Source organism: Euprymna scolopes, chromosome 22, assembly GCF_053919585.1.
Source record: "Euprymna scolopes isolate OS-2025 chromosome 22, ASM5391958v1, whole genome shotgun sequence".
NCBI classification, from domain to species: Eukaryota; Metazoa; Mollusca; class Cephalopoda; order Sepiida; family Sepiolidae; genus Euprymna; species Euprymna scolopes.
Window position 1 is genome coordinate 76,788,071 of NC_136503.1, and position 27,541 is coordinate 76,815,611.

General features: G+C 22.9%; 2 protein-coding genes across 3 annotated transcripts in view; one reads left to right on the forward strand and one right to left on the reverse strand.

Moving 5' to 3' along the window:
* LOC145243470 (putative histone-lysine N-methyltransferase set-23) overlaps positions 1 to 27,541 on the forward strand; it is a 416,813-nt gene that overhangs the window by 50,983 nt on the left and 338,289 nt on the right. The window lies entirely within an intron of this gene.
* LOC145243469 (uncharacterized) overlaps positions 1 to 27,541 on the reverse strand; it is a 219,526-nt gene that overhangs the window by 9,012 nt on the left and 182,973 nt on the right. For both annotated transcript variants that reach the window (XM_080106406.1, XM_080106405.1), the window contains one exon: positions 5,680 to 7,117. In XM_080106406.1, the coding sequence (XP_079962532.1) occupies positions 5,680 to 7,117 (1,438 nt within the window). The remainder of the gene's footprint in view (positions 1 to 5,679; positions 7,118 to 27,541) is intronic.

The window sequence follows — 27,541 nt, forward strand, 5'->3', positions numbered from 1 at the left end:
TCCCGCTTAATCTCTGTTCATCAAACGGATACCATAATACTTAGTTCGCTACACCAAACATAATAAAGGTCCATACAAAATTTCAGCCAGATTGGACGAGTAGTTTCCAAGAAAAAGTAACATCTAAGTATTAATCCCCATTAATCCTTAATTATGCATCGAGCAGATACCATAATACCTAGTTCGCTGCATCTTATCATAACAAAGGTTCATACAAAATTTCAGTCAGATAAGCCCAGTAGTTTCTGGGTGAAATGGATAAACAGACTGACAGACAAATTAAGAGAAATATAATAAAACAGCTTGATAAATGTTTTTTTTTTTTTTTTGGTCCCCCAACAAAAGGAGGGTGGACCTGTAAATTCACCCTCGTCTGTTCGTCTGTCTGTCTGTCTGTCTGCACTTTTCTCAATATCTACGCCTTAGAATTTTTTTGAAATTTTGCACAAACATTAAACATGATATGAGTAAAAAAGTGATAGAATGGATTTTCTGGGAAAACTCTGGTTGCGCCCTCCCCCTCCCCCCAGGGGTGTCTTTCGGGTTAAAATGGCTAAAATTGATACTTTTGTGCTTATTAAAAAAAACTTGATGCCTTGAAATTTTATAAAACTTTCTAAAAAGTTATAACTGATTTCTATATAATTTTGTTTGTCTATACTTCGCAATAACTCTTAGGTGTGTCCCAGAGGCTCTTTTAGGGCTAATAAAAACATTCCATTTTTGGGACTATTTTACCATATTTGTCCAAAATTTTCTGTGTATGTCTAGCAGTGTTGCATGGTGCCGAACTCAAATTTACATATGTTAAAGCCTTGGGGACTTTTGGGGCTAAATGTGGGGAGGAGGGACAAATGATAGACTTAGTCATTTCTTTTTTTGCATGGTGCAGAACTCAAATTTACACATGTTAAAGCCTAAGACTGCACCGTAAAATTCATTTTCACCAGGATTTGACGCCCCCTGGGGACTTTTGAGGCTAAATGGGAGGGGGGGGGGAAATGCTGGTTTTGGTCATTTTTTCATGCTTCGTTCACTGTGCACTCACGCGGGACCATGCATGCTTCACTTGTTTTTATTTTGGTTCTTTTTCAGATTTATTTTCTTCATACAAAGGACTTATTTTTAATTTGTTATTGTGTTTTGACTATGAGTGCAATAAGATACATTTCGTTCTTGAAATGAATGTGTACGGATGAAGTTTTTGTAGATAACCTAAAACGTCTATAATTTATATTAACTTTCATTTATTAATTAATACATACCACTAAAATATTCATTAAGAAGAAATAATTAACTTAGTTTTTGGTGGATTGTTTTTGCTAATGAAAGGTATTAATTAGTGTTGGGACATTTAAGCGGAATCGGGAATTGAAAATAATCAGAATTTTTTTTTTAGTTCTGAAATCGGTATAAGAATCAGAAAAAAAAAATCAGCCTAATTTCTGATTTCAAAAATAACTTATTTATTTTAAAAATTTAACTCTTGAAAAGACAAGTGCAAAACTGATTTTAATAAACATATCTATACATTAAAATTAAATTGAATTTTTTTTTTTGTTCAAATTTTCAAATAGTAAAATGTTCTTCTTCAGGAAATACAGGGTTTTTTTTTTGTGTCATGATGGAGGTAACTCCTGGCACGTCCTCAGAGTTTACAAATTGAGGCTATTAATATTTCGATCCATGCGTTCGACCAATGTTCCAAAGTGTTATCGAACATTTAAACATCATTCAGCCTTAATTTCCAACCTTTGAGGACGTGCCAGGAGTGACCTCCACCATGATATGAAAGAGAAAAAAAAAATTCAATTTAATTCTAATAAACAGGTATTTTTATCAAAATCAATTTTGCACTTGTCTGGTCTCTGCAGCCACACACACACACACACACACACACACACACAACAACAAAAGTAAAATGAACATATTTCTGGCGGACTTAGTTGACGACAGTATCACGTGACACAAGCGACCGATGAGAAAATTTAGAAGATTCTGTTTTGAACGCTTTTCCAAAAACCAAAATATCAGCAATAGCAATCTTGTTTTGGAGACGCTCTAAAATGTATAAAAAACGCATCAAACATTCTTTCTTCCTTTCTTTTTCCCTTCTTCTCACTTCGACGTCACACAAGAACATGTCGTTCGTTTTCATAACATCGTCGCTGTCAAAGCCATCAAAACCATGATTACACACGCCACACGGACACTCAAAAATCACACTTATGCACACATGCACCCATTCCGCACATTTTCTAATTAATAACAACGAATTACTTTCCTCATGGGAGTTTTGAATAAGGTGAACTTCGCCAGTTAAAACACCAACCTTAAGATAAGGACATTATTTTCATACAAGACTTTTACCTTCTAATCTTATTAATTCCACGAAGGACTTTCATCTAACATTTTAATCATAATGACTTCACAAGAAGTTTCACTGATCGGACCTTTGCTTATTCATTTTGTTTTTGTTAAAAAATAAATGCAGTGCATTTTAAACCAGAAGGAGGTGTCATTTTGTTTTATTCTTTTTTATTATTATTTTGTTTGGGGCAAAGAGATTTAATTTCACTTAAACTTCTTTTCCTCTACAAATTGGTGACCCCGACATGATATGAAACATGCACTTCCTTCTGCACCCCTACAAATTGGTAACATCCGACCATTTGATAAAAAGTTTCACATCCTTCTATACCCAACAAATTGGTGACACCCGACCGTGAAATGAAACCTGCACTTCCTTCTACAACCCTACAGTTCCACATCACACTATTTTCCCATTTAAACTGGGACCGCAGACGTCCATCTACACCAACTTCTTGCCTACACAAAGAACAGAGACTGGCAATTTAAAGACTTCCAAATCATTTTCGAGATTAAATCAAGAGAAACAAGAGCATGGATTCGTCACTTTCAGAAATATCTTCAGCCACCCTATCGTTAAACATCCCGGTATTTAACCCAGCCCACATCAAATCCTGGTTCATCCAAATCCAGGTTTTATTCAATGCAAAGTAGATAACATTGCAAAGGACACAATACACTTACCTTGTTGAGAAATTACCTACCGACATCGTGGAGGAGGTAATAGATTTCAACCGTTAAATTTAAAAATCTGAATATCGAGTGCTTCTAAAATAGTGGATTTCCTGTTATTTTTATTTATTTTTGTTTGAAACTTCATGCTTAAGTGATAAGTATTTATTGCTTTAAAATTACCACTATAACTAAAATGTATGAATTATAGCAATTAATTTTAAAAAAATAGCTGGTAAGAATGGCACAAGGAAAACTGGTACACGTAGAGATATTTATCCGTGATAAAATAAGCACAAGCGAAGAATATACATGAAAATTTTGAAATGATTTTATCAAATCTTGGATACAATTGGCCTTTTGGCCAAGATCAAAGTGTAGTATCTTTCCGGCAGATGCTGCAAGCTATGACTAGCAAAGACCAGATGTGGGGGCAACCCCACATGCATGACCATTAACCAGCTCCCATTTCCCACCTCTCGGGAGCTGGTCCCCTTTTTCCCTTCCCCCTCCCTTCACTCCTCACATTAAAAATCGGTCTTGTGCCTAATTTGCTCGGTGGGGGAGCAAATAAATACCATCTGTTCTTCAGATGCTGCACTTCCATTTCTTGTTCTCTTTCGGTGGAGGAGAAATCCTTAACGACTGAGACAATTTTATTTTTGTACCTTTTCTCCACGTTAAAAAACGACCCTGGTGTCTAACTCTGTCCCGTGGGGAGGCATAGTAAATAGGTACAATAAATAAAGGGAAAACATTAGTAAGTTTTTCAAATGATTAAAAAAAATATATATCTACATTAAAAAGTAGATGAGGACTCTCTGCGAAATATCCCCCCAATGAAATTCTACCGGGTGAAATAATAAAATTGTCGCACTAGAAAAGACGACAGGATTTCATTTCCATTTGATGAAAACCAGATTACTTTTTTGTTGCAGACTATCTACAAGTTGGCCAGTTGCGTACAAATCCCAACAGCGATATGAGCCTTCTATCATATCTGAAAGTGACACAATGTTCAACAAGTAAGATCAGAGATGCGCCACTATACAACTCATGCTCTCCACTGATCCAAGTTATGCAACCAGCTCCCTCAAAATGCATCGCTGGATTGCCACGAATAACAGGAACATGCCCAGGGTGATGAAAACAGTTTCCGGCCACGATTATGGTTCTTGGTGTGATTTCATGTGAGGATCACATCATGCCACCTCATATCTTCAAAGTTGGCTTTAAAGTCAACACGAAAGTGTACTTGGATGTGCTGAAGAGTGTGGTGATCCCCTGATGCAATCAGGTGGCCGCTGGCAGACCCTGGGTGTAGCAGCAGGACTTGGCAGTCCCACAAGTTCAAAGAAACCAAAGGTTGGCTTCAGAAGGAGTGCTACTCTTCTCTCACTGTCCCTCCTTCCCCAACCTGAACCCACTGGACTACTTCATTTGGTTATACGTTAAGACATCACTAACATGACCTACCACAACATCAAATCCAACCTATTCGCCGCCATCCGCCAAGTATTCACAAAGCTCCTGCTGGCTCTTGTAGAAAAGGCATGCTCCCAGTTCCGGACCTGTATCGAGATGGTGATTAAGGCTCTACTACATAATCAAGTTACCTGAATTGATTTTTTTCAATAAAGATTTTTAAATAATGTTGTTTTCCTTAAGGCGACCACTTCATGATTCTCTCCTCTATTATTTTAGGCAATTAAACGATTTTAGAATCAGGAATTTTGTATCATAGCAAAATAAATATTGTAATTAATTAAAAGCAACTCACTCTTTCTTTCACTTTCATTATCTGTCCTTGCTAAAATATTTCCACAACAAATAAGCAAATATTTTCCGGCCAGGTGTGTATCTGCATTAAGCAGAAGTTTTATTTTATATTTTCTGGCCAGGTGTCATGCCAGAGCCGATAGTGAACATCTCTATATAAATAAAATTAACTCATTTTTTCCTGTCGGATTTTGACCTTAATAGGATTAAAAATCAAGATATTTCATGCAAATATAATATGCACAAACGGCAGAACAATATCTGAGGTGTGTTATAGGCTTATTATTTCTCAAATTCCTCGATAATCTTAGATTTCTATACTTTTTCTGCTGAGAAGTCACGGCCAAAATCGGTTAAGATCAATGGAAGTGGTAAAATATTTTCTCTCTAATAAATTCCTCCTCCCCCTGCCACCACTTAACACCGTTTGGGGATCGTTCACAAGGAACAGTTGAGAAGAGAACACCGGTTTGGCTTCGTAGTTCTTTCATGTGAAGTTATTTAAAATCACTAAACTAAGCTGCAGTGCTCTGTGGCGTAGTGGTTAGCGTGCTGGACAATTCACATTATATTTTCACGTTCACGCCGACCTACCGTAGTCGTTTTGTTTTTGTTTTTTTTTTTTCCTAAACAACTGGAATGGACTTTTCTTGGTGGCCGAACTGTTAACGTTGCAGATGTTTTTTTTTTTTTGTTTTTCACACTTTATTTTCCTACTTTTACTCATGACTCCGGGTTTGATCCTTCCTACTTACCTACCATAACATTTTTTAAAACTCCCCCCCCCGTCCCGGAAACAAACACTCGGGCAACGCCGAGTACCCCCGCTAGTTATTAAAATATATTAAAAATACCAACCTGGCACTGAGTGTGGATCCTCTTCAGTGTCTGGTGTCCTTATTGGCGAGGAAGGTGTAATGAAAATGCTGAAAGGTTGTGTTGTTTCTCTGCTAGGTAATGCTGTTGTTTCAATTACGGGTATCGAGTCTTCATCAATATAAGTCGAGTCACCTGACCCAGATATACCAAGTTCTGTGTAGCTGCTGCTCTGTTCGGGTGTTATTGGGCTTGTGGAAGATGTATCAATATGGCTCTTTGTGTAGTAATCTGTAGGGGAATAAGTCTGTTTGGGGAATGATATTTGGGATGTTTGAACTTTTGAACTGGAACTGGAGCTATAAAGAGACTCTGAAGAAAATACCGACTCTACGTGGTAACTCAAGGATGTTTTATCTAAAGAACTGTGTGGAAGTCTGCTTGCTGTTAGCTTTGTTGTTATTTCTACTGATGATGATATTAGTGGTGATGCTGACGACGATGATGAAGATGAGGATGATGCAAAATAGGAACTCTTTGTGGGTAATATCCTAGAAGATAGTGAACTTGGTGTTAGTGTATGTGCGAAGATCTCACTCTGTGGGGAGAAAGGCTTGGTCATTTTATCTGTATATGTTGATGCTGTGGTTGTCCGTTCAAGGGATGATGTGGTTTTCGTCGACGTATCTTCTTTTGTATCTGGCCACCACCACCAATCCTTTGTAGATGATGTTGGCTTTACTTTTGTTGCTGGCACTATGGTCAGGACTGGCGTTGCCACCGGCGTCATGAATCTGTGGGCAAGTCTCTTCTTCCTGTTCAACTGCTGTTTTGATGGGTTCACTAGCGCCGAGATATACCAGCCGACAACATTATGACCGACTTCGGACGTCAAACGTCCGCCTTCAACATTATGCTGCAGAACCTTAACAAACAGATGCATCTCCGGGAAGACATTGCACGGAACTTGCCAGGTTAATTCTGTCGCATTTGGAACAATGGCTACCGTGTTTCCATGTCCGGAAGCAAGAATGCTGTAGCTCTTGAAGTTGTCTTGTGTGGAGAAAAGTTCGTTACCAGTGCTAATTGTGATAACCGCAGAGTCAATGCCAAGAAAGTGGGCAAGGTTTTTGACTAAGTTCAACCGATCGACTGCCGAAAGTTCTTTGAGGTTGATTGCAAATATGAGGGTTGTTTGAATGAGATCCACTCCGTTGTAGCACGTTTTTAACGTTTTGGTACCGTCCGATCCTGGAGTAGTCTGCTTGTCCCTTTTAACATTGGGGGACCAAGACGTTACCGATATGTGAAAAACGTCGAATATCTGTGCACAGTTTGAATTGGATTGAGGGTCTTTGAGAGTTGCTTTTAGGTAAATGCCGTACTCATCTTGGATAGTAGGGACTGCTATCAATTCACGGCTTTCTTGGTTGTATGAAATCCATTCGGGTAAGCTTGAATTTTGTGAAGATGTAGATATCTAAAATAACAAAAAAAGAAAACATGATGTTATTTATTTATCATATTCTTTTACTTATTATATTTCTTAAGAAATTGTAGAAGAAGACAAGAAAAGAAGTCTCATTCTAACATTTAAAAACAACTTTATTGATTATCCCCGTTAGTAGGTTTGTATAGAGAAAGAGTTAGTCGTGGAAAGTCTTCCTTTGTGGAGATGTAGATAAAAGATTAGACAGGCCTGTAGGAAGAGAAAGAGTTCATGTATGTGTGTGTTGAAGTTATGGTCCATAGCCATAATGGATTATTTGTCTCTTTGATTAATTATTAGTAGAAGCGTGTGTCACAAAAGATTAGCGACGGCTCTGTAGGAAGAGAAAGAGATTTTATGTGTATAACGCATTGAAGCCCATGTGCAGAAGTAGCCATGTTGGCTTGTTTGTATTCACGTCTTAGTCGACCCCGGCTGGCTGAAACTACTGTCAACAATTTTCTCCACTCTTTATCTGTGCCTAAATCCAAACGTAGATTCCATGAGCAAAGCTTCTCTCTTATAACTGCATGCCAGTGGAACTCTCTGCCGCTTGCCTGTTTCCCACCTGACTACAACGTGGATGTCTTCAAGTCCAACATAAACAAACTCCTGACAAACCGCCCCCTTAAGTAAGACACTCTATCAAAACCCCCAATACTAATGATTACTACAATACTATCTCATTGATTACTGTACACGCAATAACCTTTATCCATGAGTGGCCTTCGGGCCTTGATAAGTGGTGACCTCCATGTAAAAAAAAAAAAAAAAAGGCCTGAAGGCCTGTATGAGTTCTGTTAAGTCCCAAGAGAGAAGTTGGGGTGACGAGTCCATTCTACGTGAAGTTGTTGTCAGTCCAAGATCTAGGAAGAAAGAGATAGACTGTGTTGCCAGTTTAACCTCTGATAAACTCGTCCACGTGATTGAAAGCTGACTTCTGATTGGACAAGCCAGGAAAGAAGTGTATTCAAAATCTCTAGCCGCGAGAATTCGCTCCTTCATCTGCTACAAATTAACGATCAATCTCTCACTATAATCAATAATCTTATGTCAACTTCAAAGGAAAAATCAATCACACATCTATATCTGTAAGTATAATAACCAAATCTTTTTTTCTTTATATCTAAAACCTTCTAAGATGGCACACAGATCTTTGCAAAACATAAAGAATGGTGTTTCTGATTTTTTAAGATGATGATTAACAATAAATATTATTGATCCCCCGACAAGAGGCGGGTTGACCTGTAAATTCACCCTTGTCCGTTCGCACTTTTCTCAATAACTACGCCTTGGAATTTAAAAAAGTTTGTTTTTGTTTTTTTCTAGATGGGACTATTTTTATATGCATACTTGCACAAAATGTCGTGTACATTATGTTTAAAAACACCAACGTCTAGCTGAAACCACTATCAATAATTTCCCCCATTCTTTATCTGTGCCTTAATCTAAACGTACATTCCATGAACAAAGCTTCTTTCTCTGACTCAGAAGAATAAGAACTCATTAACTTTAAAAGAAAAGAAAAAAAAGAATATGGGCATGATTACGTAAATCCAAAAAAATTGGAAGAGTAGTTACCATTGTGCTTTATGATATTTACACCATGTTTTATATATATATATATATATATATATATATATATATATATATATATATATATATATATATATATATATATATATATATATATTAGTGGCCTGGCAAGGCCATAGGGAAGATAACCGAATCAGCAAAACTGAAGCTGCTTGCTAGGACACTTTATATACAAATGTAGGCAAATTTGTGCATATTTTATTGGTTTGAAAATACAGGTTCCTTTTTTACCAATTGTAATAGACTTTTAAACGTTTAACTTTTAGGATTATCTTCATAAAGCCTGTAAATTTTTATGTACTCTCGTCCCATAGAACCAAAGACATGAGCATTTCAATATTCAATTTTGCTTCGAATGCATCCATATATATATATATATATATATATATATATATATATATATATATATATATATATATATATATTATATACACTCGAAGCAAAATTATATAATATAAAGCTGAATGTGTGTGTGTCTAGTCACGAATAGGCTTCTATATGGTTGACTATTTTAACAAACTGATTACATATAATGATAGAAGATGTATCGAGACACAGGAATGGTATGTTTGATCTGGCAGAACAGTGGTCAATTAAAATTTTGGGGTCTGCGTCCGTGCCTGGTCCAGAAAGTATGGAATTAAAAAATTAAAAAATTAAAAAAAAAAGTTTACAAGTGTTTTTAATGTAGATATACATAAGAATACTTTGATAAGTATGTTTTAACTTAAAAAGGGATGGTATAATAAAATTGTGGGGTCTGCGTTCGCGCCTGGCCTCCATAGAATGGAAATAGGTACAAGCTTAAATAAAGACATTTCATATCCATATGCATAAGTATGCTTTGATCATTATGTTTCAGTTTGAAGAAATACAAGTATAATACAATTATAGGGTGTTCGTTCGCACCTCATCTCCATAGAATAAAAATATGTCACAAAGTTTAACAAGGTTTTTTAATATATAATATACATATATATATATATGATATATATATAATATATATTTAATACATATTTAATACATATAATATATAAATATATATATATTTTATATATTTAATATACATATATTATATATATAATATATATATATCATATACAATATATATAATATACATATATAATATATATATATATAATATATATATAATATATATATAATATATATAATACATATATATAATATATAATACACATATATAATATATAATATATAACCAATATATATCTATAATATATATAATATATGATATATATATAATATATATATATGTTATGTATATATATAATATATATATAATATATATAATATATATATTGCATATATATAATATATATATAATATACATATATAATATATATAATATATATATTGCATATATATAATATATATATATAATATATATATTGCATATATATAATATATATAATATATATATAATATATATATATAAAATATATATATACTATATATATTGCATATATATAATATAGATATATAATATATATTGCATATATATAATATATATATATATTATATATATACTATATATATAATATATATACAATATATATATATAATATATATAATATATATAATATATATATATTATATATATACTATATATAATATATATAATATATATTATATATACTATATATATAATATATATAATATATATATATTATATATATACTATATATATAATATATAAATTATATATATATTATATATATACTATATATATAATATATAGAATATATATATATGTTATAATATATAATATATATAATATATATGATATATTAATATAATATATATATATATATTATATATAGACAATATATATATAATATATATATAATATAATATATATATATCATAAAATATATATACATAATATATATATAATATATAGTAATGTGATTGATAATTTAAAATTTAAAAATCAAATTATAATTAAATTAAAAATCCATTTCATAAGAAGAAACAATAATAAAATCATTTATCTGTACGATCATTTCGGAAAACAATGCTTTTTATTCTGGTATACATCAAGTTATGTACAATAATTACATATAGTTTTTTAATAAGCAAGGTCTCCTCGTCAGCAAATTTTGAATTAGCTCTACGACATTTAACTATCGAGCTTATTATATACCTAAATTACAACAAGGGCATTCTATTTCCTGTATTTTCTGTTATATTAAAACACACTCAGCTCTTTAGACTATTGTTCTAATCTTCTTCAAATATATATAATATATATATATATATATACATATATATATATTAGTCAAACAGCGAATTGCTTTATATGTATACTAGAGATATATCATATATATGTAATATATATATAATATATATGTAATATATATAATATATATTCAATATATATATAATATATATATAATATACATTTAAAATATATAATATATATATATAGTGTATATGTAATATACAGGTTTATAATACATATATAATATATAATATATATATGATATATATCATATATATTATATATATATATTATATATATTATATATAAATTATATATATATATTATTTATAATTTATATATATATTATAAATATAATATATATAACATATAACATATATTTATCATATATATATAATATATATACAATATAAATATATATATAATATATATATACTATAAATATATATATAATATATATAACATATAAAATATATTTATCATATATATATAATATATATACAATATAAATATATATATAATATATATACCATATAAAATATATTTATAATATATATATATTATATATATATTATAAATATATATATATATAATATATAAACTTATATAATATATAATAAAATATATATATAATATATGCAATATATACAATAAATAATATATATATATAATATATGATATATACATATAATATATATATAATGTATATACTATATAGGTATATAATATATACATAATATATACATATATACAATATATGCATATATGATATATAAAATATATATATAATATTTTTATATAATATATATATAATATATATATTATATATATATAATATATTGGTATATAATATATATAATATCTGTATATAACATATTCGTATATAATATATATAATATATGTATATAATATATAGGTTTATAATATATATAATGGTATATAATATATATAATATATGTATATAATATATAGGTATATAATATATACAATATATAGGTATAAAATATATACAATATATAGGTACATAATGTATATATAATATATTTATATAATATATATATGATATATAGGTATATTATATATAATATAGAATTATATAATATATATAATATATATAAAATATATGTATATATAATATATATACAAAATATATGTATAATATATATATAAAATATATATATAAAATATATATATAATATATATATACAATATATATATAAAATATATATATAATATATATACAAAATATATGTATAATATATATATAAAATATATATATATAATATATATATAATATATATATAAAATATATATATAATATATATATAAAATATATATATAATATATATATAAAATATATATATATAAAATATATATATAATATATATATATATAATATATATATATATAAAATATATAATGTATATATATAAAATAAATATAAATTATATATATATAAAATATATAATATATATATAATATATATAATACATATAATATATATACAACATATATAATATATATTATATACAACATATATATAATATATATAATATACATATATAATAAATATAATATATATAATATATATATATATATAATATATATATGTATATATAATACATATATAATATATAATATATATATACATTGTAAATTATATATATAATATATATATATATGTATATATAATGTATATAATATATATAATGTATATATAATATATATAATATATATAATATATATATAATATATTTATCATATATATATAATATATATAATATATATAGAATATATATAATATATATAATATATAATACATATATAATATATATATAATATATATAATATATATACATATATATAATATAATATATAATATATATAATATATAATATAAATATATATATAGTGTATATTTAATATATATATAATACATAATATAAATATGTAATATATATATATTATATATTATATATATATATATTTACGATATATTATATAATATGTACATGTATATCATATATGTAATATATATAATATATATATATGTATATTATATACATATTTTATATATATGTATATTACATATAAATTATATATATAATCTATATTATATATAATATATATAATACATATATACTCTATATATATGTATACTATATATATATATTATATATAAAATATATATAATACATATATACTATATATATATGTATACAAAATATATATTATGTATATAATATATATATAATATATACTATATATATAATATATATACAATATATATAATACATATGATATAAATAATATATAATATATATAAAATATATATATTATATATACAATATATATAATATATATACAATATATATAATATATATACAATATATACAATATATATAATATATATACAATATATATATAATATATATACAATATATATAATATATATAATATATATACAATATATATACAATATATATATAATATATATAATATATATATAATATATATACAATATATATAATATATATATTATATTTACAAATTATATAATATATAATATATATATATAATATATTCATGCAATATATATTATATATACAATATATATATCTTATATATATAATATATATATATTATATATATACTATATATATATATTATATATATAATAAATATATATTATATATATACAATATATATATTATATATATAATATATATATATATTGTATATATATAATATATATATATAATATATATATAATATATAAAGTGTATATATAATATATATATAATATATATATTATATATAATACATAATATATTCGTTTTATATAATATATATATTTATGTACATTATATATATTATATATATATCATATATATATTATATATATTATATATATGATATATATACATATCATATATATAATATATAAATAATATATATAATATATATATAATATATATAATATATCTAAAATAATATTATAATATAAAATATATAAAATATATATGCATAACATATATAATATATTATATATATTGTATATATCATATACTTCTATTGTATATATATTGTATATATGTATTATATATATATTCTATATATATATGTTATATATATTATATATATTATATACATATATTATATATATTATATACATATATTATATATATTATATACATATATTGTATATATTAATATTATATATATACATATATTGTATATATTATATATTATATATATATATTGTATATATTATATATATTATATATATATTATATATATAATATATATATAATATATATATATTATATATATATTACATATCTATATTATATATTATATATAATATATATATAATATATATAATATATATATAAAATATATACAATATATGTATATAATATATATAAAATATGTATATAATATATATAATATATATATAACACATATATATAATATATATAATACATATAAACAATATATATATAATAGAAGTATATCATATATACAATATATATAATATATATTATATATATAATATAGGTATATAATATATATATAACATATATATAATATATATAATATATATAGATTACAAGTATATAATATATATAATATATATAAATATATTATATATATATAATATAGGTTTATTATATATATAATGCATATATAATATATATTATATATATATTATATATATATTATTATATATATATTATATATATATTGTATATATATTATTATATATATATTATATCTATATTATATATATATGTATAATATATATATCTTATATATATAAGTAAATAATATATATATATATTATATATATAATAAAAATATATAATATATATAATATATAGGTATATAATATTCATATATGTAACATATGTATGATATGTATCTTATATATAATATATATATAATATATATAATATATATTGGTATATAATATATATAATATAATATATAGGTATATAATATATATATTATATATATAATATGTAATATATATACGATTTAGATATAATATATATAATATATATATAATACATATATAATATATATATTATTTATATATAATTTATATAATATATATTAGATATATATAATATATTGGTATATATATAATATATATAATATAACGTGAATATATAATATATATATGTAATATATATATAATACATATATAATAGATATATATAATATATACATATAATATATAATATATGTATGTATAATAAATATACTTTGTATTATACATATAATATATATATTATATGTATAATGTATATATAATATATATATAATATATATATATATATAATATATACAATATATGTATGTAATATATATATATGATATATATAATATATGTATATAATATATATAATATATATATATAATATATATAGAATATATATATAGAATATATATATAAATATATAATATATATATATAAGTATATAATATATATACGTATAATATATATTATATGTATATAATATAGGTATATAATATATATAATGTATATAAAATATATGTATATTATATTTATATATTATATATATATTATATATGTATGTTATATATATATTATATATATGTATTATATTTATATTATATATATATCATATATATATTTAGTATATATATATTATATATATAATATATATATTATATATAAAATATATATTATATATATAATACAAGTATATATTATATATAATATATATCTATATAATATATATCTATATAATATATATAATCTATAGGAATATAATATATATATATGTACCATATATATGATATGTATCTTATATATATAATATATAATATATCGGTATATAATATATATAATATAATATATAGGTATATAATATATATATAATATATATATAATATAAAAAATATATATATATAATATAAATAATATATATATAATATAAATATAATATATATATAATGTAAATATAATATATATATAATGTAAATATAATGTATATAACATATATATAATTTATATATAATATGTATATAATATATATATAATTTATATAATATATATATAATATATAATATATTTATAATATGTATATATAATTTATATAGAATTTATATATAATATATTTATAATATATATATATAAAATATATATAATATATATAATATATATATAATATATAGGTATATAATATATATAATATATGTTATATATATAATATATACGTATATATTATATATATAATATATACATATAATATATATATAATATATATATAATATATATAATACGTATAACATGTATATATAATATATAATAAATATATAAAATATATATATATATAATATATATATATATATTATCTATATAATATATAATATATGTTTGTATAATATATATAATATATATATATAGTATCTATATAATATATATGTATGTATAATATATATATTATATATATATATAATACATATAATATATATACAATATATATATAATATATATACAATATATATAATATACATACAATATATATAGAATGTATATATAATATATATATAATATATATATAATATATATATATTAGTCAAAAGAAGCGAATTGCTTTATAGTATTATATAATATATATTTTATAAATATGATATATATAAAATATATAATATATAAATGATATATACATATAATATATGTAATATATGTATGTATATAATATATTTATATAATATATGTATACAATATTTATAATATATATACAATATATATTATATAATATATATATAATATATATGTATAAAACGTATATATAATATATGTATATAATATATATAATATATATTATATATATAATATAGGTATATAATATATTTAATTTATATATATGTATTATATATTATATATAAATTTTATATATATAATATATATATTTATTTTATATATTATATATATATTATATATAATTATTATATATATTATATATATAAGTATATAATATATAATATATATGCATTGTATATATAAGTATATAATATATATGTATATAATATATATAATATATAGGTGTATAATATATATATATATATGTAACATATATATGATATATATCTAATATATATAATATATATATAATATATCGGTATATAATATATATATATTATATATATAAAATATACATACAATATATATAATATATATATAATGTATATATATAATATATATATAATGTATATATATAATATATAATATATATAGTATATATATAATATGTATATAATATATATAATATATATATAATATGTATATAATATATATATAGTATATATATAATATATATATAATATATATATAATTTATATATAAGGTATATATTATATATATATGATATATACATAATGTATATATATTATGTATATAATATATATATATATAATATATATAATATATATAATATATATATATAATATATATATAATAAATAATATATATATATACATATATAATATATGATATATATAATATATATATATAATATATATATAATATATATAATATATATAATTTATAATATATACATGATATATATATAATACATATACAATATATATAATTTATAATATATACATAATATATATAATATATATATTAGTCAAAAGAAGCTAAAAGCTTTATATGTATACTAGAGATATATAATATATATGTAATATATATAATATACATAATATATAGGTATATATTATATATAATAGGTATATAATATATATATTATATTTATAATATATATATATAATAGATATTTATAATATATATAATATATATGCATATATAATATATATATAATATATATTATATTAATTATGTATATATATGTATATTATATATATATCTACTACATATAATATGTATGTATAATATATCATACATATATATAATATATAACACATATATACATTATATAATATATGTATAATATATATATATAATATACATAATATGTATATAATATATATAATATATATAATATATATATAATATATATAATATATAGTATATATAATATATAATATATGTAATATGTATATTATATATAATATATAATATATATATTATACATAATATATAATATATAAAATATATATAATATATAATATATATATAATATACAATATATATTATATATATTTAGTATATATATAATATATATAATATATAATATATATAATATACATAATATATAATACATATATAATATATATAATATACATAATATATAATATATATATGTATAATATATGACATATATATAATATATATAATATATAATATATATACAATATATATAATATATATTTAGTATATATATAATATATATAATATATATTTAGTATATATATAATATATATAATATATATAATATATATAATATATATATAATATATAATATATGTAATATGTGTAATATATATAATATATAATATATATAATATACATAATATATAATATATATAATATATATAACATATAATATATTTATATAATATATAATATATATAATATATATTTAGTATATATATAATATATATATAATATATAATATGTACATAATATGTAAATATAATATAGATAATATATATATATATATATATATTAGTCAAAAGAAGTTAATAGCTGTGTGCTATTATATTTTATATATAAATTATATATATAATATATATAATATATATAATATATATAATATATAATATATGTATATAATATATATAATATATATAATATATATATAATGTAGTATATATATAATATAAGTATATAATATATATATTATATATTATATATATAATATAGGTATATAATATATATAATGTATATATATAATATATATATTATATACATATATATTATATATAAATATTATATATATATTTGTTATATATATATTATATATATATCTATGATATATATATTATATATATATATAAGTATATAATATATGATATATATATTATATATATAAGTATATAATATATGATATATATACATTATATATATAATATCAGTATATGATATATATAATATATATCTATATAATATATAGGTATATAATATATATATGTAACATATATATGATATTTATCTTACATATATAATATATATAATATATATAACATATAATATATTTATATAATATATAATATATATAATATATATTTAGTATATATATAATATATATATAATATATAATATGTACATAATATGTAAATATAATATAGATAATATATATATATATATATATATTAGTCAAAAGAAGTTAATAGCTGTGTGCTATTATATTTTATATATAAATTATATATATAATATATATAATATATATAATATATATAATATATAATATATGTATATAATATATATAATATATATAATATATATATAATGTAGTATATATATAATATAAGTATATAATATATATATTATATATTATATATATAATATAGGTATATAATATATATAATGTATATATATAATATATATATTATATACATATATATTATATATAAATATTATATATATATTTGTTATATATATATTATATATATCTATGATATATATATTATATATATATATAAGTATATAATATATGATATATATATTATATATATAAGTATATAATATATGATATATATACATTATATATATAATATCAGTATATGATATATATAATATATATCTATATAATATATAGGTATATAATATATATATGTAACATATATATGATATTTATCTTACATATATAATATATATATAATATTTATATATAATATATCAGTATATAATATATATAATATAATATGTAGGTATATAATATATATTATATATATATTATATATATAATATATAATATATATATAATTTATATATAATATTTATAATAGATATATAGTATATATATATGATATATATAGTATATATAATATATGTAGTATATATATAATATATAATTTATATATAATATATATATATAATATAATATATATAATATATTATATATATATTATATATAAATTATGTATATATTATATATATATATAGTATATTGTATTATATATATTATATATTATCTATATATTATATATATTATATATATATATATTATATACCTATATATTATATATATATTATATATATTATATATGTATTATAAATATATTATATATTTTGTATATTATATATATAATATATATTATATGTATTATATATGTATTATAAATATATTATATATTTTGTATATTATATATATAATATATATATATAATATATAGGTATATAATATATATAATAATTATATATAATATATATAATATATATATAATGTATATAATATAATATATATATAATATATATATAATATATGTAATATATATAATTTATAATATATACATAATATATATAATATATATATATATATATAATATATATATATATATTCGTCAAAGAAACGAATTGCTTTATATGTATACTAGAGATATATAATATATATGTAATACATATAATATATAATATATTGGTATATAATATATATAATAGGTATATAATATATATATAATATATATAATAGATATTTATAATATATATAATATATGTAATATATATATAATATATATGCATATATAATATATATGTAATATATAAAATATTATATATATTTATTATATGTATATAATGTGTATATATTCTATATATATCTACTATATATAATATCTATATATAATATATATATATATAATATATATATAATATATAATACATATATATAATTTATATAATATATATAATATATATGTCTATATAATATATATATCATATGTCTATGTAATATATATATAATATATATAAAATATATATATATAATATATGTATATAATATATATGTATATATATGTATGTATATATATATATATAATATTAATTTATAAAATATATATGGCGATTGAGCTAATCTGAACATTCTGCGTTTCATCCACTATAGGATTCGTAAGGTGTGATTAAATGAAGTAGTTATATAGTAAATATATATATATATATATATATATATATATATATATATATATATATATATATATATATATATATATATATACATACATATATTTGATAGTCAAAAGAAGCGAATTGCTTTATATATATACTAGAGATCGGACGATTCCAATATTTTTTCCGATTTCAATACAATTATCGATTCTGTATTAAAGTCTAGATTTCGATACAATTACTGATTCTGAATCCGATACTTTATAAATGTCTTATTATGTAACTATAAAGTTAGTTCTCACGATTACCTTAAAAACACGTGTTAACCGTGCAGAGATTTTTTGAAACGTAAAAATACACTTGTGGGAGATGATCTATCGATTTTAGTTTTACTGATAGTTTAAAATCAACACATATTCACTATTTTATCATTACTATCAGTAGGAGACGATTTTTTTTTAAAGAAAATCAAATAAAAAAAGCGAATTTAAAGCATCGTTTTGGCATTGGTAAATAGGAACAAATTTTTCCGATACCGATTGTGATACCCCAAAAATTTCGATGTTTTCTTCAATTCACGATTCTGATTCTGATTAATCGTCCCCAAATTAATATATACACTAATGTAATATATACATACGCTCATAATAGAAGCCATTCAACGCTAACTCTTATAGTAATGTATTATTTTTGTATTTTCATCTATTTCTGTATTTATGGTATATTTAGCCATTCTTAAATATCAACATAACCATAATGTCGTAAAATATTTATAAAGTAAATCTTATACACATCTTTATAAATGTTTTCCAATAAAAGGTAATAATTATGTGAAAAGTGCACTAATTAAAACTGTCAATTTCAGCTAGAGCCATATTTGACACACTCATGAAAGCTGTCACCCAACAAATGTATGGTTTGTTATTTAATTGCATATATAAGGAAAAGAAATCATGACTTTAAATTGAAATTTACAAGGAAATTTATTGTTTGACTGAATACTCCAAAAACAATTTTCGAAAAATCCTTATTTCATGGAGTTTCAAAGAATGCTATTCTTTTCTTCAGAGGAGAGAAAGATATTAGCGAATTATTAGTATAGCCGAGCTGAGAATTTGCTGGTTAGGCATTAAATGAAACAGCAGTTTATGATGGTTAGGCATAAGTACAAAAAAATGTTAATGTCAGTTAAAACGTGAAAAAGCGGGGGGAAAAAACAAACCAAATATAGAAGGTCCAGAACACATGAAGACTCACTCGATGGTAAATCCAAGAAGCGTAGAAAGTTTTTTTTTTGTTTTAAAACAAATAGTCAGAATTTCAATATCAGCTGTAATGTGCAAGGAAATTATAGATTGAAAAACAATCCAATTTGAACAGTAATTGCAGAGTGAAAAACAATCCGACTGGAAAAGAAATTTAATGTAGCTTAAATGAATATAAAAATCTGCTTGCTGTTGCCGAGAATGTAAAAAAAAATCCAAGGTTAAATATAAAATTGCAGTCACTTAAATCTAACTAACTCATTTGCTTCCATCATTGGTCAGGCGGCTATTTTTTTTTTTTTAACGAAATTCCATGGTATAAGAATTTCTTAAAAATTGTTGTTGGAGTATTCTGTCGAACAATAAATTTCCTTGTAAATTTTAATTTACAATCTTGATTTCTTTTCCTTATGACAAGCTCTACACCCTATTGTGTTTGTATTGAGCTTTTTTATTTGGTTGTGATTACTATATAGATATTCATATTTATATTAGTTTACAGTTTACACTTGCTTTTATCGAGTAAACTTGTCATTCCTATTTCCACATATATTATTTAATTGGTATAGATAAAATAGTTATATGCGGACACATGTATTATTGCTGTATCTAAGGTTCATAAGCGTGGCTTAACCATATATCAGTGGATAACTGTTTTATCTATAGTAATTAAGTAAACACATAAACATGCATATATATATATATATATGTATATATATATGTATGTAGATATCTATATTCATACATGAATTTATTGTTCGACAGGATACTCAAATAAAACATTCAATATATCTTCTTTGAGTATCCGTCGAACAATAAATTCATGTAAAATACATTTTCACAGTCTCAAATTTTTATTCTTCTATAACAAGCTCTATTTCCTATCTTGGTTGTATTGAGCTTTTTTATTAGGTTGGAATTACCATATAAATATTGATATTTATATTTACTCCAAGTTTACAGAACCTGTGGCTTTTAAACTTAATCTTTACTGATTGCTGATATATATATATATATATATATATATATATATATATATATATATATATATATATATATATAATACCATTTTAAATCTATTTGGTTACATATGTTTCGATTATCGAGTTGTGTTATTTTGAGTTAATAAATTCTTGTGAGAACTAACTTGCATTTGAAAATGACGAAAGGAATTAATCACCACTACAAAGTATACAAAAGTACTATGCTAAGTTGTTTGTTTTGAAATCCTCAAATATAGCACTCCCATCCGTACACACAAACAGAAATTTAATCACCTGAAAAACGTCATGGTCATAATTTTGTGGTAGAATGTGATTCATCATATATAGCTTATATGTCGTTAAAACCTTTTACACAAACAACATACAACAATTTAATTCTATTTTATAATCTACATTTATTCACATGCCTCAGAGAGTTACATATTTTATAATTGGAATCTATCTTTCCGAAAATTGAATAAAGACTGCAATAGAAAAATCGGTACTCCTGCAGTATTTTACCCACCGATTTCACGATCTTAGCCGAGCGTTGACGAACGCTTTCGGCGTTAACGCCGACGAAAGCCGAGAATTCGGAGCTACGGTGCAAGAACGCTAAAAGTATGTGAATAGCAACAACATTACAAGGAAAAGATATTACACACACACACACAACAAAATGGATAAAATTAATAGAAAAAATTTGGATAAAATAAATCACAAACACTTACCGTAAGTTTTTTTTTAAAGTAAAATAAATTTATTTTGTTGAATATTTTTTTTTGGGTTCATTTTGTTTTCCGATAGCTTTTTTTTTTGGGGGGGGGGGTAAGCAACAGTAATAAACACTTCAATGTTTTTTTTTTTTTGTTTGTATTTAACAAAACGTTATTAAACAGTAACAACAATGTTTTTTTTTGTTTGTTTTTTTTCAGTAATGTTTGTAGGGGGGGGGGCAACAATTACTGTTTATCTTTAGTTCCGACTGGAAGATTTTCTACTGACTGTAGAGAGGCAAAGTAGGGAGCAAAGGGTTTTCAGAGGATGTGGAAAGAAGCTCCTTCCCAAACCGGGTAGCCTTCCGCGATTTGATTTATTATGGAGACAAAAGGGTTGTGTCCAAATTTTTGTCTCCACATAAATTCGCATAAATATGTTTCCAACAGCTCCCGGTTTTTTTTTGGGTTTTTTTTTATCGCTAAATTAAATAGCTGAAATGAAAGGCTGTGTATTTTTACTTTGAACAATAAAATAACTGAAATGAAACGCTATGTGTGTAATTTCAATGAAAATTATTCGTCTGCTGCGCGTTCGTTTGAAGCGCCCTGATTGGCTGATAGAGTATCGTACCGCTCGCCATGTTCCGGCGTTTTCCGACGGATGTCGATCAACGCTCGGCTAAGATCGTGAAATCGGTGGGTAAAATACTGCAGGAGTACCGAAAAATCACACATTTAAAGGTTTTACCTGCGAGCAGATCCTTCTAGGACAGAACAAACACTACATTGAAACACTACATTGAAAGTCTGATTTGTTCATATGCTTTCTATGGCTTAAGTTAGACACAAGGTCAATTCATATTTAGACTTAACCTCTTAGAAATGTCAAATTAATCAATTGCTGAAAACAACCTTTCTACCCTCGCCATACTTCACGCAATAATAATATAAAATTTGTGATTCGAAATAAGTAGATAATGCCTGGGATAATACATTCATGAAACAAAACATATACTTGACTTTTACCATCACCAATTGCTTATTATAATTATTGCTAATACCTTGAAATAACTTCCACCGTTAAATGATCCAATAATTATCAGATTGTTAACAGGGCTCGGAAATCGAAACATGTGTAACCAAGCAGATTAAAAACGGCAATAAAACATTTTGCTCTACAGCAGTATTGAGCACTTTATTCAGGTTTTTTTTACCATTTACCACTTATATATATATCTTATTAAATATTTTTTTATCCAAAAGTTTAATATATTAACATATATCAACCAATAGCAATATACATATACCAATATGTACATATACCAATAAAAATTAAGCCAAATAAATTGACTAAATTTTAAGCTTCATGATTTTCAGTTTCTGTAATCGGACATTCATATAAAGTTTTCGAAACCAAGACAACAAGAAAAAAACATTTGCATTATGTTGTGTACTTTTCCTGAATGTTACAATTTTAAACTTTATGCTGTTCAAGAATATTCCAAATTAGCATCTCATCAGACGGTTTGAAAAAAAAAGATACAATAGTTAATATATATCTGGACAGATTTTCATTCTGTTATTAACGGCACGAAGCAGTTTAATCTAGCTTCTCATCGTGGTGTTTTTTTTTTAAATCATTTGATGAAATATTTTTGAACAGCATAAAGTTTAACATTATTCGAATGGTGTCAAAACAATTGTAACATTCTTGCAAAAATACACAATATGATGCAAAAATTTCGTCCTTGTTGTCTTGGTTTTGAAAACTTAATATACACTTGAATATATACTTGAATATATATATATATATATATATATATATATATATATATATATATATATATATATAGGCTACTTATCGAGCGGTGACAAGTTCGAGTCTCATAAACAAGTTTAGCTATACTGTGACGAGGAGTGATACTTTGAAACATGCATGTCTATAGATAACTTAATTTTATGCACTCAAAATATTTAAATAAATATTTAATAAATTAATTACAAATAATACGTTCCAAAAATGTGAGGCGACTAGAATATAAACAAAGGGCAGATAACTTCTCTCTTTACAGGGAGTGAAAAGAAAAAAGGAAAAAAGTACCACAGAATCGCTTATAAAAAAATAAACAAATCAGCAATCTATTATATAAATCTCACCTGTCTGTTTAAATGTATGTATGTATGTATGTATGTATGGCTAAAACTTTCGACAGAGGCAACGGATTTTCATGAGATTGGTATTATTTTGAAGCTCGACCCTTCGGGCGGCAAATATCGAAAAATTAGCTAAAAACATTAATTCTTTCACTCTCAATTGGGCACTTTTCTACAAGGCGGGGTCGCTTTTTTTCGCCGATATTTTCGAAATTCATCCCCTCTTTTTGATAGACTAGCCTTAATTTAAACCTTCGTTACTTTCGATTTGACGATGGACGCAACGGCAAAGACGTCACTTTTTTTTTTTTTTTTTTACATTCTCTTCCTCCTTCTTGGTACAGATTTGAGTCTACCTGCCTACGACCACTTTTTTCCCCCCTCAACACACACCTCCAAACACCCCTGCAATGCCGGGTACCCAGGCTTGTCTTATATACTAAGAACGAGACAGATTATAATGTCAGGGTTAGAAGCACCGACTGGCAGGTTGATCTTGGCATAAGGCACCTACTTGTCTAGTCGCACTAAAAAGCTGTTATACAGAAAAACAGCCTGTCTGTGGGTGGCTGCGTGCTCTTCGGTAGACTTCTTGTAAGGCAATCGTCAACTGTTACCAACTATTGAAACATTGCCTATCTGCTGAAAACAATTCAAGCTCGTAGGCAAATCATAATTTTTACATTGCGTTTACCTTTGAGGCACATGCTTCTGGAGCCATACTGAAAAAATGTGATACATCAAAACAGTCTATATAAATTATTTTTATACCTTCAGACACTAGTGTTTCATGCTTTATTAATGCAGAAAGAGGCGATTGGTATTGGTCGGTAGATTCAAACTCGGATACAAATTCTCCTTTAACTCCATTTGTTAGGAACGTTACCATCAACCGCCCCGAGAATTAAGGGAAATTTACAACTTTAAATGGCAAATACAGACACAACATTAAGGCAGTCAATAGTATAAAGAACTAGAAATCGTGATATATATATATATATATATATATATATATATATATATATATATATATATATATATATATATAATGTGGTCTCTTAGATTGAGCACTATCAACGACCTTTGTTGAAATTCAGATATTCTTAATTTTTGGATATCCGGGTGTTTAGATGTGTATGTTGCCGGGTGTTTAGATGTGTATGTTGAGCAAAAAAAAAAAAAAAAGTAGTAGTAGGAAGGTAGGCTCGAACCCATACCGCAAAAGAGGAAAAGAACGGGGTAAAACCTAACGTTTATGCTGTTACGTCCACCGCCAAACCGGAAGCGACATTTTTTTAAAATTAAGGCTAGACAATCTAAAGGAGAGGATAACTTTCAAAAATATCGGCGAAAAAAGTGACCCCCCCCACCTGTAGAAAAATGCCTAGCTAAAGGGGAAGATATTAATGTT